Here is a 14345-nt window from a genome sequence, read left to right on the forward strand (position 1 = left end):
AGATAAAACAACACATGAAATACTACAAGTATGTGTTACAGGTTTATTAGTTTGATTTTAGTACCATATATAGACCTTTATTTACCCATTTAACAAAACTTTGACAGCATTGTTGTAAGGTGTGGGTTAAATGATGAGGCAGCCTATTTCTATTGTTTCACATATTCATTCCAGATATATGAAGCCCCCCTTCATTCGTCCACATAATTTCCGTTTACCACCATTCAAATATCAAGCCTTTCATTGATTTATATTAGTGCATGAAGGCTCAGCAAAGGTTTTAAGTATAAAGAAGTGTGTGAGACTATGAATCAGTACTGAGCCTACTGGGGAGATAATGGCAGAGTAGAACAGTGAACAGTAGGAGGCCTCAGTGGGCAATTTTTTCTGTCAGTCCCACCCACTCATCTCAATTTCATAGTCAGCAGTGCAGCGGGTCATTTACAGGACACCAAAAACTATTTTTACATTCACTGAAGGCTGAATTCCTCAGGTATTTTTCATTTTATTTAAAAAGTCTTTAGATTCCAGATGTTGTTTTTCTGTCAGGATGACATTGTTCTCGCCATTTCTCCCAGGCCACTTTTCTCTTTTCGGGGCCCTGGTCTCCTTTCATCTCTCTCCTTATGTTTTCTTCTCTGTTTGACTGGGCTGGAGGGTCCGAGCCAATTTGCTCCACCTACACCCACACACAAAAAGGTCAAAGTCTAATAAGATGTCTAATCTTCTACAACTGCAAAAATGTCTGGTACACCAGATAGAATTAAATTCTGGCATGAGACCAGGAGTATATCGTGAGTTACTAATGAAGTTATGAGCAGTAAATTTGCCAGAGTAGAGTAATTTAAAGGTTTAAGGCTAAAGCTTGAATAATTTAATCACATTAACATGTTCTACATGCTACAGAATCTAATTCCATTAGTTTTAATACTGTATGTATAACACTAGATTAAAGTATAAGCCATAACTTACAGCCGACACCCATCTGGGAAGAAGAAGAAGGTAACCTTGCTTCTGTGGTACTCAGGTGCTCAGCGCTGTTTAAAACAGAACAATGCAAAATGGAAACAAAGGTGAGTTCATAATAAAACAACTGCTAAGCATGATCAACCGAGTAGTAAACTTATGAAGTAAAAAAGATGAAAGAAATTAGAGATGTGATATTAAAGAAGGTATATATAATATATACATTACAATACCTTAGACTATATAAGTGAATTTTGAAAATATTGTGCAAAAGACTAGTGTTGCAACTCTGGCAGCCATGACGTGAGAACTATAAATTTAGTATAAAGGTATACAGTATGTATGAATAATAACTACAGTGTATGCTATTTAAATATATATACAGTATAGAATAAAAGAGACTACTATGATATGGCATATATTATAATACTATAATATAGTACAGTTATATAGTGATAATTGACATGAAGCAATGTGAGGTAAAATAGTATTTTTGGATATGTTACAACTACTTACGCTACTACTTCTATAGTAATAATAATGCTTGTAATATGTTACAATATGCAACTTAACTGGTCTACAGGTATTGTTGTCCACATACAATAGTCACTATATAAAGGTCCCACTGTATGTCTGTGGCCTGATAGTGTTTACCGATGATGGTTGTCACTGCCCATGTGCACATGTAAGATAAAAATTGTTTATTGTTGTGAGTCTCCATGGAGTCTTTGTTATCAATCACCTGTGGGAGAGTGAATGTGGCAGAGGCGGTCTCAGCCCATGAGCATTCTCCTCCTCACTGCTGTGTGATTCTTCCTCCTGCCACCTAGAAATTATGATACATCAAACAGAAGATGCTAATCAAATTAGGAAATTACACAATAACATCTAATAAACAATAACTAAAACATAGAAACACTGCTTGCAATCAGCAGAGAATATTTTCAGTAATCTTGACTACAACCCAATTTGGCCATACTAACTACATCTCAAGACTAAGAGGGTCGAGAGGCTGGTGAACACATTTAGGACTCACATCTCTCACTTCCTTTCTCAGCTTCAGACCAGTCAGAGCTATGAAACTCTTGACTAGAATCTGGACAAATTTGACTGTGAACCGGTTATCTGAGTTGAGTAATGATAAAAAAACCCCCAGATGGAGTTAACTATATTCTTCAAAATCTGTGATATGCTGTATAGTCTTTGCACAGTTGTTCAGGGTTTTTAACGCAGGCTTAAAAAGTTACAGGAACTTGGTGGAAGTGTCTTCTCTTGGTTCCCTGATATAAAATTGGAGCTGAATATACCAGGTGACTGTAAATAAAACTAAAATCAAGAATTCACTCTAACTATAGCATCACTTGCAGGGTGCAGTGGTTCTCATATATGCAGACAACAACAGTAATCTGTCTCCTTTGCTGCTCTGCTGTAAAACAGTGTCTAACCTGTTCCTGTTTGTCTGTTTGTGTCTTCTGTGTGCTTCATTGCCACTGTGAGCCTGCAGAACAGAGAAAACTTGTCACAAGGATGTCGCAGGCTTTAAGCTATTACACATATTCACACTACAGTTGGTGAGTCTCTGCATTAATGTGTATGAATTAACATTCCTCAGAGGTTTTAGTGTCTGTGAGGACTGGAAAAAAAAACAGACAAAGTAACACATCACATCATCAAGCTGCCAAGAAGTAAATACAGCAACAATATGCAAATAGCTCGACTTACGGGATGGGACCTGGAGTTTTTTGCTGGTGTCTTGTATTCTGATGTCTGGGATCGGTTGGAGGGAGATGGACCGCGTGGGGTCATGGTGTTTTTAGGGGGCAGAGGTGGACCACTGAGGTGGGAGCTGGGAACCTGGTAATCCAAACTTGAAAACTGTTGGTGTGAGAGAGAAAGAAAATAAAGAAAGTGGCCAGTGGGGGTTTAAAAAAAAAAGATTTTGTCTTCATTGGAGAGCATTACTTGAAAGTGACAGGAGACGACTAGAAAGAGGGATGGGCATGCATGTTGTAAACGAGGTGCCCAGATGTTAAGTGATTCCTGTTAAATCACTAAACTAAGTGTGTACTTTTATACTGAAAGGGTTGCACCAGTCTACAGCCATATTAGCGGCTCTGTGAGGTTGTACTGAGGCTGATGGGAATGTCATTAGTTTTGCAGGTATTAAGTCATAAAACAAAGTACTGGATAAATTGAAATTTTTGGGAAAATTGGAAATTTAACCTTAATGATTAAAATGTAGAGCTCCCTCCAGTCAAAAATGTGTTTTACTTCTTGTCCCTTCACTGTGCAGAATGATTTATGTGCAGAATTTGACTGTTGAAAGTTTCTCTAGTTTCTCTACACTGACAATGTTTTTTTGAAGCAGGAGGTGTCCTGAGGAGGACATGAGTGTATGTGCAAAATTTAATGGCAATCCATCCAGTAAATGTTGAGACATTTTACTCAACACCAATTGAAATATTTCACTGAATAAGCAGATCACCAAAGTCTTTTTCATGTCAATTCATTCAATAGTTGTTGTGATATTTCCATCTGGACCAAAGTAGTTGACTGACTGACACCGCCATCCCTAAAAAAAAAAAAAAAGGTACACACAGAAATATATTCACTCACCTTCCTCAGGGCAGCCATTTCCTTTACCACAACCTCAATGTCCTCATGGTCCTCTTCTTCCTCGGTCTCGTCCACCTCTTCCTCCTCCCATTGGCTGTTGCCTGGAACGTAGGGCTGGATGAGGATGGACTCCATTCCTCTGATGTCGCAGCGACAGTATGGGCAGGTGTAGCCAGCTGACTTCTGCTAGATAGTTATCAGTGACAGGTTACAGATAGAGCAATGGAAACACTAAGCAATACATGAATGTAAAGGCCCTTTTAAGGTGTAGTTTCACATTTTGCCTTGAGAGCAGCTTACTGTCTTTTAAACTGTATGTAGTGGAACATGTTGGACTTCAAAGAAAAAAGACACCAGTTTTTCGAAAGATGAAGGAGGTGGAAAATACCATGTTCAACAGACATTGTAGATTGTGGTTTTCCACAAATGAAAACTGAGTTGTACTGTAGATGAAGGTGAATCGTTGTAACAATTTGCTTTTTCTTTCATTGCATGAGCACCCTGGCTTTGTGTATCTTGAGGTTTTGTGACTCTCACTGAATGCATTTTCTGTGACAACTGATCTTTACAGATGCTGTTTGTTTGTGTGTTGCGGTCATGATTTTTCAAATTGCTCCCCAACCTACATTATTAACTTTTTTATTTTTTGCAACTGTTTTTCAGTTTGTTTATAGCCGAAATTTGGACAGCTATTTTTTGACATCTTTCAAACACTATAACTTGCCTCACACCACTTTGACAATCATGTGATAAACGGTGACGGACGGACTTTTATTCGAGCTGACACATGCAGCTATTTGGTATTCAGCTGCAAACGTGTGTGCGAGTCCTTGTCCATAAATTGTGATTTAGTTTCTTCAAAGTTTAACTGCTTGCTATTTTCTTTGCACTGATTGTATGTAAACTTGCTGCTGAAGAAGAGTAACTTGACAGCGTTGACTAAAGTACAACTTTTCCATTGTGGTCTGACGTCCACAAAGCTTTTTTTTTTTTGCATGTCTGCCTCTCAGTCACTCTCTCTCAAAGTGTATGTGACTGATACAGTTAGAGGAGGATGTGAGCATGAGCTCACACAGGAAGTCCAAAGCCAAATGTCAGGACATGCTGTTGTGCATCTCTGCAAAGACTTAAACCCCTCCAAAATACATGGCAGGCTACTGCCTGACTGAAATAAGTGGCAGCTTTCTGTAAAGCTTTATTTTACCAGCAGCAGCTTTAATTTTGACTGAATGTCTACAATGTCACTCTTGGTTTCGAAAACTCATTTAGAAACTGTCTGAAATTCATTGTCCTTCCTCTGTCTTGTCTTATGCATAGGTATGATCAGACTAAAAGTTCTATTATATTCCCCCATCTGTGATGTTACACTCGTCGGTGTGCATACTGACAACATTTCGTCGTGACTGGACATGTCTTGGCTGTTTGTCATTAATATTAAGGGATAATTAGGGTCTGACAGCATACAGTACACATAGTAGCACTTTGCATGACAGGACTGATTTGGCTCATGAGGTTGTCAACAATGAAGGTTATGACATTGTACAAAGAAATGAGAAGGTAGAGGTCATGTCTGTTGAGCTGTCTAATAATTAAAGACTGGCCAGGTGGGACATTTCACCAGCAATGACAGGGTCATTTTCACTAAAATGAGTCATGCTCAGTGTTTTGTTTCACTCTGTATTGTTTTACAGCTATTCTATTACTTCTCTGAGTAAAAATTACTATAACAAATTAGTTATTTCTGTATTTATTGGTGCCGCAAATCAAAAAACACGTTTCATTTATGCATCAATTACCTTTAAGTATTAGAATGAATCCAAAAAACTGTATGCTGCCACCATCCACTATTTTTTCATAACTATTTGTCATTTCTGATGAATAAAGACAGAATTGTTTATTTTAAAAAAAGGTTAAGGGATAATTTCACAGCCTGTTGGTTTTTGAGCCATTGAACCAAAGTTCTGATTCCAGCAAGCTATCAAACTACAGTACATGCTCATGCACAGAATTGCTTTCAGAGGATGTTAGAGTGGAGTCCACAACTCCTTTTGCGGAACTGGACGCTTATATGTATGTATGTACCTTCTAGAAATGTGTCACTTCAACAAGGCTGAGTGATGCAATCTGACTTCACTGTAAAAACAGATGTGGGGAAATGTAATGCATAGATGACTAGAGTCTCATGTTATGTATTTCTGTAAGCCTAGTTGATTGATTAATTCAGCATTAGTTCATAGTACTTTCAAGTGGTTTTTGCACTGTTTTCTCTTTCAGCTACAGTAAGTTTTCAACAATTCTACATTTCAAGACAATGTTGAGGGTGAAGATCCAGAGAAATTTAAGTTTCTTGGTCTAAAATGAATAAATAAGCAATGCAAAAAGGTAGTAGTAGTCTGTAAGGCATCTGACTTAAATTGTGTTTCACATTTTTCTCACTTTCTGACCTTGTGGATATGTCATAAGTTGTTCCTGTTTTGCATCCTCAAGATGAATACAAACTTATATCTTTAGAAATGTTGTGATTTGTATTTCCTGTCATATCTCAACCAAGTATTAACTTTGAGCATATAGTTTTTAAAACTGCTGAAAGCAGTGCTAATTTGCAAAGGTGGTCTCAACTAATGTCCTATTCACATGCTTTGTTAAACAAAGAGTATATTTTTGGCATCAACCCCAAACCACATTCAAATAACCTGCATTGTTACAGTATGGTGGGGCTTCAACCAACAACCAAACCATTGAAACGCTGATTTCAGGGTGGCCTGCAAAAATAAAACTAGCTTAGCCAACCCTGACTGTTTCATGCCACTGAACACATGACAACTGTTACAGTAACAATCTGTCTTGGTTTTACGTGTTAATATTGAGCATGAGGAGGCTGGAGATTAGTATATGGCTAGAAGTAAAGGTGGATATATTGTAGAATAAGCTGTGATTGAGTGGATGACGGTTCATACCTGCCAGCCTCTGAGGCAGGGTTGGCACAGGAGGTGGCCACAAGGCTGAATACGAGTGTCCTTATCCCTCTCTGCACAGATTTTACACAGCTGGAAGGTGCTGCCGATCTCACAGTAAAGTTCATACTGCTCCTGTTGGGTGTTACAATGGTAGTGGTAGTTAGAGACAAGACAGAAAACGATAAGAGAATATCTCAGGACATGATCTGTACTTTGTCTTGGTACAGCTTCAGCCTGCTGCTGGCAGTCCACTGTAAAATTGATAAAGAAGTATAAAGTGCATCCGCTTACTTCTGTAACTCTGACTTTGCCCCTCTGGGTTGGTTCACTCAAGCTCGTCAGGTCAGGGTTAACATCACGGCCATCTGGGTACAGGTAGCTGCAGGCATAGAAACACACAGCGCTTAGAGAAAACACACAAACAAAGGTAAAATACAGGAGAAACCCATGTGTGTGTGTGTTTGTCCTAACCAGCCCCCCTTGAAGCCCTCAATGAGCGCCTGGTAGAGAGGTGTATTCTGAGGGATGGTCTGGATGATGCCACCTTCAATGGTCACGTGGCCAATTGCCCACTGGCCCATTCTTGTACAGCTTAGACGGAAGATATAGCTGAGAGGGACAGACAGAAAATCAACACTGAAATAAATTCATACATTTAGACACTGAAGTTCACCAATAAGTCACTTCAGTACTATTTTGCTCACACAGTGCCATTGTTTCTCTCATCACTACCATTGCTTTGGTCTATATTTGATTTCTTATTTTCTGTATCTGTGCTATAAATTCTAAAAAAATTCTGTCACTCAAAAAATGATAATATTGACACTACAGTATGCATATATCTACTGTATGACACTTACTTAATATAAAGACAAAATTTCTTGAAAACTAGATGCAAAGCTGGAAAGCTTGAATTTGATGCACTATGGAAAATAGGCCCAAAAAATAAAGGTACTTCAAATTGGATGAAAAAGTAATAAATGAAGCTCTCCGACCCTGATGAAATCTTTCAAAGCGTTGTGGTTCTATGCTTCAAGGATCAGATTTCCCATGGTTCAGATCAATTGGTGGATAAGATGTAACTCAAATACTAAACAAAAACTCTACACAGGCTGCTTAGTTTAAAGATATCTGTGAGTATGATCAGCTTTGTTTTTCAGTCAGAATTTGCCGCTGTGCTCATCCTCACCTTCCAGGTCTGTGTAAGTAGTGTTCCAGTCGAGCTACAACCTGGTCGTAGGTGAGGAAGGCCATATATCCTGGATGGGTCACTGCTAGCTGGTTCCAGTTTCTAATAAGTGACCTCCAGGGCTAAAAAAGAGGGAGAGGAGGAGAGATTCTGCATATGAACTTGTGCTCATCATTTTTCATTATTAAAGGAATAGGTCAACATTTTGGGAAAATTCACTTTTTGCTAAATATGAGGCTACAGCCATTAGCCAGTTAGCTTAATTTACCATAAAGACTGGAAACAGCTAGCTTGGCTAGGTGCAAAGGTGTATTTATATCACCTTGTATCTTGTTTGTTATTTGTGCAAGAACTCAAGTGTGGTTTTACATAGAGGTTATGTGACAGACAATGACTCACTGTCAGTGAAAGTCTTGAAGCCAAAAAAAGTCTAACACATAACCCCCTGTAAAATCTTTTTTGCTGTTGTATGGATTAAAAAAAAGAGATATAAGGTGTCAATTATTGACTTTTTAGGGGTGCAAATAGGTGGATTTTGTTATACCCTAATAGACAGGCTAGCAGTTTCCCCCTGTTTCCAGTCTTTATGCTAAGCTATGCTACATATCAGCTAGCTTTAGCTTCATATTTATCCTGCAGATATGAGTGGCATCAATCTTCTTATCTAACTCTGGGACAGAGAGCGAATAAGTGTATTATTCAAAATGTTCAACTAATCATTTAAGCAATCAGTTTATTGATTGTACTGGAAAACATCATCTTACCTGAAACAGTCTAGTGAAAATGTCAAACTCAAACACAGAGATGTGGTCATTACAGGTGAGATCTATGGTTGACTTCAGAGCCATGGACTCCATCCCTTCCTCAAATGCATGCACACTTCGCAGCTGCTCTTTAAAACTATTCCACTGCACAATACATCTGTCAGAAAACATTATTAACATATAGTTAACATGGACACACATAAAACAGACCAAAATAAAAAAAAAAGTCACACAAAATTCTGCATCATAAAAATTTCACACACTCACTTATTGCCAAAGGAATGCCTCCAAAACTCCCCAGCCTCTGTTTTAGTCACCCTGTAGGTGTCACCCTGAAAGAACCCCCCTGGAAACAAGGCCTTCAGCTCCCAGAGCATGTGACTGAATAGCAAGGACAGTTTGGTCAAATTCCTCCTGAGAATGAGAAGCACAGCAAACTTTCAGTTGTGTTTGCAAAAATAAACATGAACACTTTGCTCTTTTATAATTTTAGCTCATGTTTGTCACTGTTGTTGGTGATTTATGTTAAAACTTTACAACCAGGCCACCATGCTCAGTACTGACTGTGTTATACACCGGAGGTTTGCTATGAATAAATTGCAGAAAATGGGGCGAAATGTTTAAAATAAAAATAAAACAAAATTAACAAACGCTATAGTACATTTGATACTGTACTATACTTTGTTTCATTCGGAAAAGCACTGCTGATACTTTCCATAGACACACACACTCACACACACACAATGGGTGGTCCAGCTACAGTAGCAAACAGGATGCTCTCTGTTGCATGCTTGTCTTACCACAAAATGTTCCAGTGGCCAGTGTGCCGCTTCAGGACAGTTTCCTAACACTCTTTCAAGGGTCTTTTATTTATTTAAATTTATTACTTTTTTCACAATTGTTTTTTGCACATATCTCAACTATGTGAGTTCACTTTTTTTTTAGAAACTCTTCACACATCTGTCCACTAAGCAGCTTTGCACAACAGCTGATTTCACACCCAGAATGAACACCAACACCCACATTAATTTCATCTACTAGCACACCAGCAGCAAACATTATTTGACAGCACATTTGTATAATTTAAAACACTGACGAATAAAAAATGTATGATTTTGTCTTTTTGTCATCAATTTTTACATAAATGTAACAATATCAAGTATATACTCCAGTATATGTTACATTAATTGATGAAAAATACTGCAATATGTCTTTATATACAAGCTGCAGTAATCCCACTATTATAATACAAATACAGTTATAATTGCATCCTATTTTTTGACAGTCAAGTGACATATGGCAAAGAATTGCGGACATCTCTCTAAAAATCTTCTGCAGCTCTGTCCAGATGCTCAAGCGTTCAATAAAAGGACATTTGATTGCATGGATGTTGTTCATAGACTTTCCACCTGAATGAGGAAAAGATGTGTTGAGGTGTGGTGGTGTGTGATGGCGTTGAGAAGAGGAGGGCAAGGTGGAAGGAAGTGTGTAAGCCACATCTCTACCTCTGAGACAAATATAGTGGTGAAATTTATAGTATATATAGAGTACATAAAGTATTAACTATATATTAACACACCAGTGCAATGTTGTTTTTAGGCAAATGGCTGTTTGCCTAACTGACATTGTATTGTATTACTCCTTTATCTGAGTGATTGTCATATAGTTATATATCATTGCTACATATCGCTCTTCAGCTTTATCAGCTTGATGTACCTGAACAAGTTTTATTTGTATATTGTTCACTTCAAAAACTCTCTTATCTCAATAAATGTAGAGATCCTGTGAGCAGTGGATATTGAATTTCAGATGTGGAGGAGTCAATTCTTTACACAACAATCTGTGTCAAATGGCTGTAACTTCAGATCACTTTTATAGACTCAAGTGAAAGCCATCTATTTTCAGACATAGTAAGTACAATGCGATAATCCATTTTTACTTCAAAACCTCAAGCCACCTCTGTGTGACTGTCACATGCAACACGATAGCTTATAACTTGCATCCTAAAATCCACTGAGATTCCAGTAAGATTACCGGAGTTTGTGTGCTAAAAAGCCATAATTACTCATTTTAATTGAAATTTAGGTTCAAAACCTGTAGCTACATGCTAAACATAATGTGTAGCTTATGGTAAGATGTTAAAAGTTTAAACCTATTGAGGGCGGGAGGGCACAAACTGTTTTCTTATATGAAAAGCAGTAGAGGAATGTATGTACATTTATTGTAGTACAAATTTGAAGTACTTTGCTTGAGTATTTTCTATTTCGTATCACTTACTTCACTTACTAATTTCTCATACAAAACATATAGTGAGAATATGATGCCATCATAGATTAAACTAACCAACAGTGTACAACGTAGTTGCTACCGGCTCCACCAACTACAACAGTAAAATTCTACTTACATGTAAATGCACCAAAAATTATTATCTAATAATGTGTAATAGCGTAACATTCACGGAGGCCATTTTCTGCGTTGAGTGTTTTACTTTTGTTCCTTTAAGGATTAAATTACATTGTGATGATTACTGGGCTGCAATTAACAATTATTTTTATGATCAATTAATCTGCCAATTATTTTCTCGATTATCGTTTGATAAAACATTAAAAAAAACAAGTAAAAAATGCACATTTTTTTTCAGAGCCCAAGGTGATGTTATTAAACATCTTGTTTTGTTTAACCAACAGTCCAAAACCCAAAAATATTCAGTAAAACAAATATTATAAGTATTTTTGCTTGAAAGTTACTTAAGGAATTACTGTAATCTATTATCAAAATCAACATATTGTCTGCTGAACGACGAATCGATTAATTAACTAATGTTTGCAGCTCTACTGATAATACTTCAGTACTTCGGTAACATTTTCAATGCAGAACTTTCACTTGTAATTGAGTATTTTTACAGTGTGACATCGCAACTTTAGTAAAGAATCTGAATACTCACACAAACGATGGAAAATAAGTTAAAATTTCATCTGCAATTGACATAAATTGACATATTAACAGATGAATGTATGCGTGACCTCTGGCTCATAACAGTTGTTTCTACACATGGCTCTCCTATTTTTGACAGAGTTTGCACATTTGCATGTGATGTCTCTTACATTCCAGTCAGAGAGGTACAAAGTCATTCGAGTGTCACATACAGTAATTTTGAGGCTGTTAAACTTATCACTGTCTGTTTCTGTCACGTCTACCATCAGTTGGATCTCAGTTCTGTTTTCAGCTTCACTTGATAGCCAAGCTGAAATTCTCCTAATTGAAAGGTAACTATTATTTAACCACATTCACTCTCTTACTATAAACAGAATCATCTCTGATCAGTGTAAATAGAAATATACTGAGTACACGCATCTCCCTGGCCTGAGCCTGTGGGATATCAAGTTGCAAAAAAGAGGACATTGTAGAGGGACAAATGAACATAAAAGAGGATATCTACACTGAAATAAACAATTTGCCATGACATCTAAGCCGCATTACACATAACACTGTGTGAATTTGCCACATGGCTGCCCATGCAGACATGGCTGCGGTGAGAGAGCCATCTGTTCTCTTGTGTTAACAGAGTCTTGGATATGGCAGAATAAATCTTCAAATATCTGACTTGCAGTTTCTGCCAAGATCTTTGATAAAACCAGATGTCTTTAAAACAGAGTGTATGTTGTTGTAAAGAGCAATGAGATGTTGGAGGAATAAAATTTAAAGCAGGGATGGGTGATACAACATTTATATCAAAATATAAGAATATAACAAGATGATTAGTTGAATTGTTCAGCGCAATGAACTGTATCTACTGTTATTTTGTTACTGTATTTAGTTGAGTTAAATTTTGTTCATTTTTATATACAACTTGTAAAAACAAATGATTGATTTGAAGGTTTATTCAGGTCAATCATTTGAATAACAGAACTGTCTAAAACGATAACATGCGCTCACATCGCCATGTTACGATTTTGCTGAAACCAGACAGATAGATGTGTTTACTGTGTTTAAGAGGACAACAGAACAAAACTACTCTAAGCTCCAGTTGACAGAAGAAATCTTCATCCTATGATGGTGCAATTACATAAACTGTGTCTCCGATATAGTACCAATTTTACCAATAGCACTCCAGCGACGGGCGGCTCCAGCGGCTTTATTTACTTATTTACTGTAGAGGGTAATCATCTAAAAGAAACTTAGTGGAATAGTTCCACATTTTAGCACTTTATTGCTGAGAGCTGGATGGGGGGCATTGATACCACTCTCATGTCTCTGGATGTGAAGTTATTGTAAGTTTTATACCTTTTCTGAGTCATTTCACTTATCTTCTGATATAGCTCTCTATACATTTCTCTCTTTATATTTGGCTTGTTCAGCTCTTTCTTGTTTTATTGATCAATGTGATTTTAAATTGTTGTTTGTTTTATTGTTGCTCATGTTGTGTGAACTCCAGGGGAGACCAGTGACCACTTTGTGGAAGCTGATGGGGATCCAAATAAAGAATAAGGTTATTTAAAAAAAAAAAAAAAAGAAGAGTCGAATCTCAGATAAAGGCTTTCTGCTCCGATGAACACAGTTGAAACGTTGGCTGCTCCTTATTAAAGTGAAGGCTTTACTTATGACTGTGCCTCAGATCTTATCTTGCCTGTATTTGGTATAGAGTCTGGATACATTTGCAGCGAATGTAGCAGAGTAGCTGCGTGCTCATCCAGTCCTGTATTTAGGCCACATGCAGGTTAGACACAATCAAATAAAAGCAGAAGGTATAGTCAAGCTAAAGGATTTTGCTTGACCCTGTGGATAAAGCTGTATAGACACACACCGGGGAAAGTCTGTTTTAGGCCCGACTCGCTCTCTCCCAAACTGGTCACATACGGAGGTCATTTATTTATTTTTTGCCTAGTTTCCCCACATTAGCATCACAAAGATGTAAGTTTGGCCCTTTTTCCACCCACATCATTAGTAGTCCTAACAGGAGCGGGAGACGCGGCCCAAACTCCAAATAAAAAAAGTGTATTAGTCTTTGTTTAGCTGTCCCAAAATATGCACTTTAGCCAAACACTAAACTTATAGATTTTTTTCTCTCTAGGGAACAATGAAGTCTATTTTTGACTTGTGGGAACAGGGGAAGTTATTTTATTTTAGTAGAGTAAATAGGCTTAAAAACTTTCAGCTCATTTCATTTACTGTTCATGGAGGGGTCGAAGCCTCGGACATAACTGTCAAGTCTTAAGTTACGACTTTGTTTTAAGTCATGCAAATATTTAGGTTCTTGTAGCTATTTTTTTAAAGACTATGACCAGCCCCATTCCCATGGTACTGCAAGGATGCAGATTTGATGGATGTTTGGCTTCTCTCTGACCCCACAGTTTGCCTTACTGAATGTCAGGCTATGTACAGTAATCTGTCTGTAAAAGGGTCATGTTTTTTGTTTGAGAACATGATCTGACTGATCAAAGGTTGGAGAGAAAATGGCACCCGCATTATAAGCCTATTCTTAAATGCCTGATTGACAATCAAACACATTTTGTAACTTATTTCTGTAAGTATCTGAAATATTAATCTCTGAAACTGTTTGTTTGAATGAGCCTGAATTGAAAATTTTAAAAATTCAAAAGCAACTAGAAAAGTATCCACTATTACTCTAGATCATTCTCGGACATCACTGTGAGCAGTTTTCATTAGACCGGTGAGAAAAAGCTCTACAAAAGCTGTTTTTTGTAACAAGGACACTATTCCGGAGAGACATGTTGCTCAATTTTTCTTAAATGTAATGTTTCAATGCTATAAACACCAGAAATTCACCAGAAACTAGGTCAAATAAAACCAAAAAAAGATTTGAGGTCACTGAAAAACATGTTTTATGTAATT

The 14345-nt window shown here is 37.3% G+C and overlaps 1 protein-coding gene across 4 annotated transcripts in view; it reads right to left on the reverse strand.

Moving 5' to 3' along the window:
• Window positions 1-29: 29 nt before the first annotated feature.
• The window catches only part of cblc (Cbl proto-oncogene C, E3 ubiquitin protein ligase), an 18142-nt gene continuing 3826 nt past the window's right edge, over window positions 30-14345 (reverse strand). For 3 of the 4 annotated variants that reach the window (XM_044358208.1, XM_044358206.1, XM_044358207.1), the window contains exons 3-14: window positions 8760-8906; window positions 8493-8649; window positions 7729-7850; window positions 7011-7148; window positions 6831-6918; window positions 6540-6671; window positions 3583-3768; window positions 2689-2841; window positions 2412-2464; window positions 1709-1792; window positions 973-1037; window positions 30-679 (exon numbers count right to left, since the gene is read on the reverse strand). In XM_044358208.1, coding sequence (XP_044214143.1) covers window positions 546-679; window positions 973-1037; window positions 1709-1792; window positions 2412-2464; window positions 2689-2841; window positions 3583-3768; window positions 6540-6671; window positions 6831-6918; window positions 7011-7148; window positions 7729-7850; window positions 8493-8649; window positions 8760-8906 — 1459 coding nt within the window. In that variant the 3' untranslated portion in view covers window positions 30-545. The remainder of the gene's footprint in view (window positions 680-972; window positions 1038-1708; window positions 1793-2411; window positions 2465-2688; window positions 2842-3582; window positions 3769-6539; window positions 6672-6830; window positions 6919-7010; window positions 7149-7728; window positions 7851-8492; window positions 8650-8759; window positions 8907-14345) is intronic. The other variant, XM_044358210.1, reaches the window with a different exon arrangement.

Source organism: Thunnus albacares, chromosome 8 (genome assembly GCF_914725855.1).
Source record: "Thunnus albacares chromosome 8, fThuAlb1.1, whole genome shotgun sequence".
NCBI classification, from domain to species: domain Eukaryota; kingdom Metazoa; phylum Chordata; class Actinopteri; order Scombriformes; family Scombridae; genus Thunnus; species Thunnus albacares.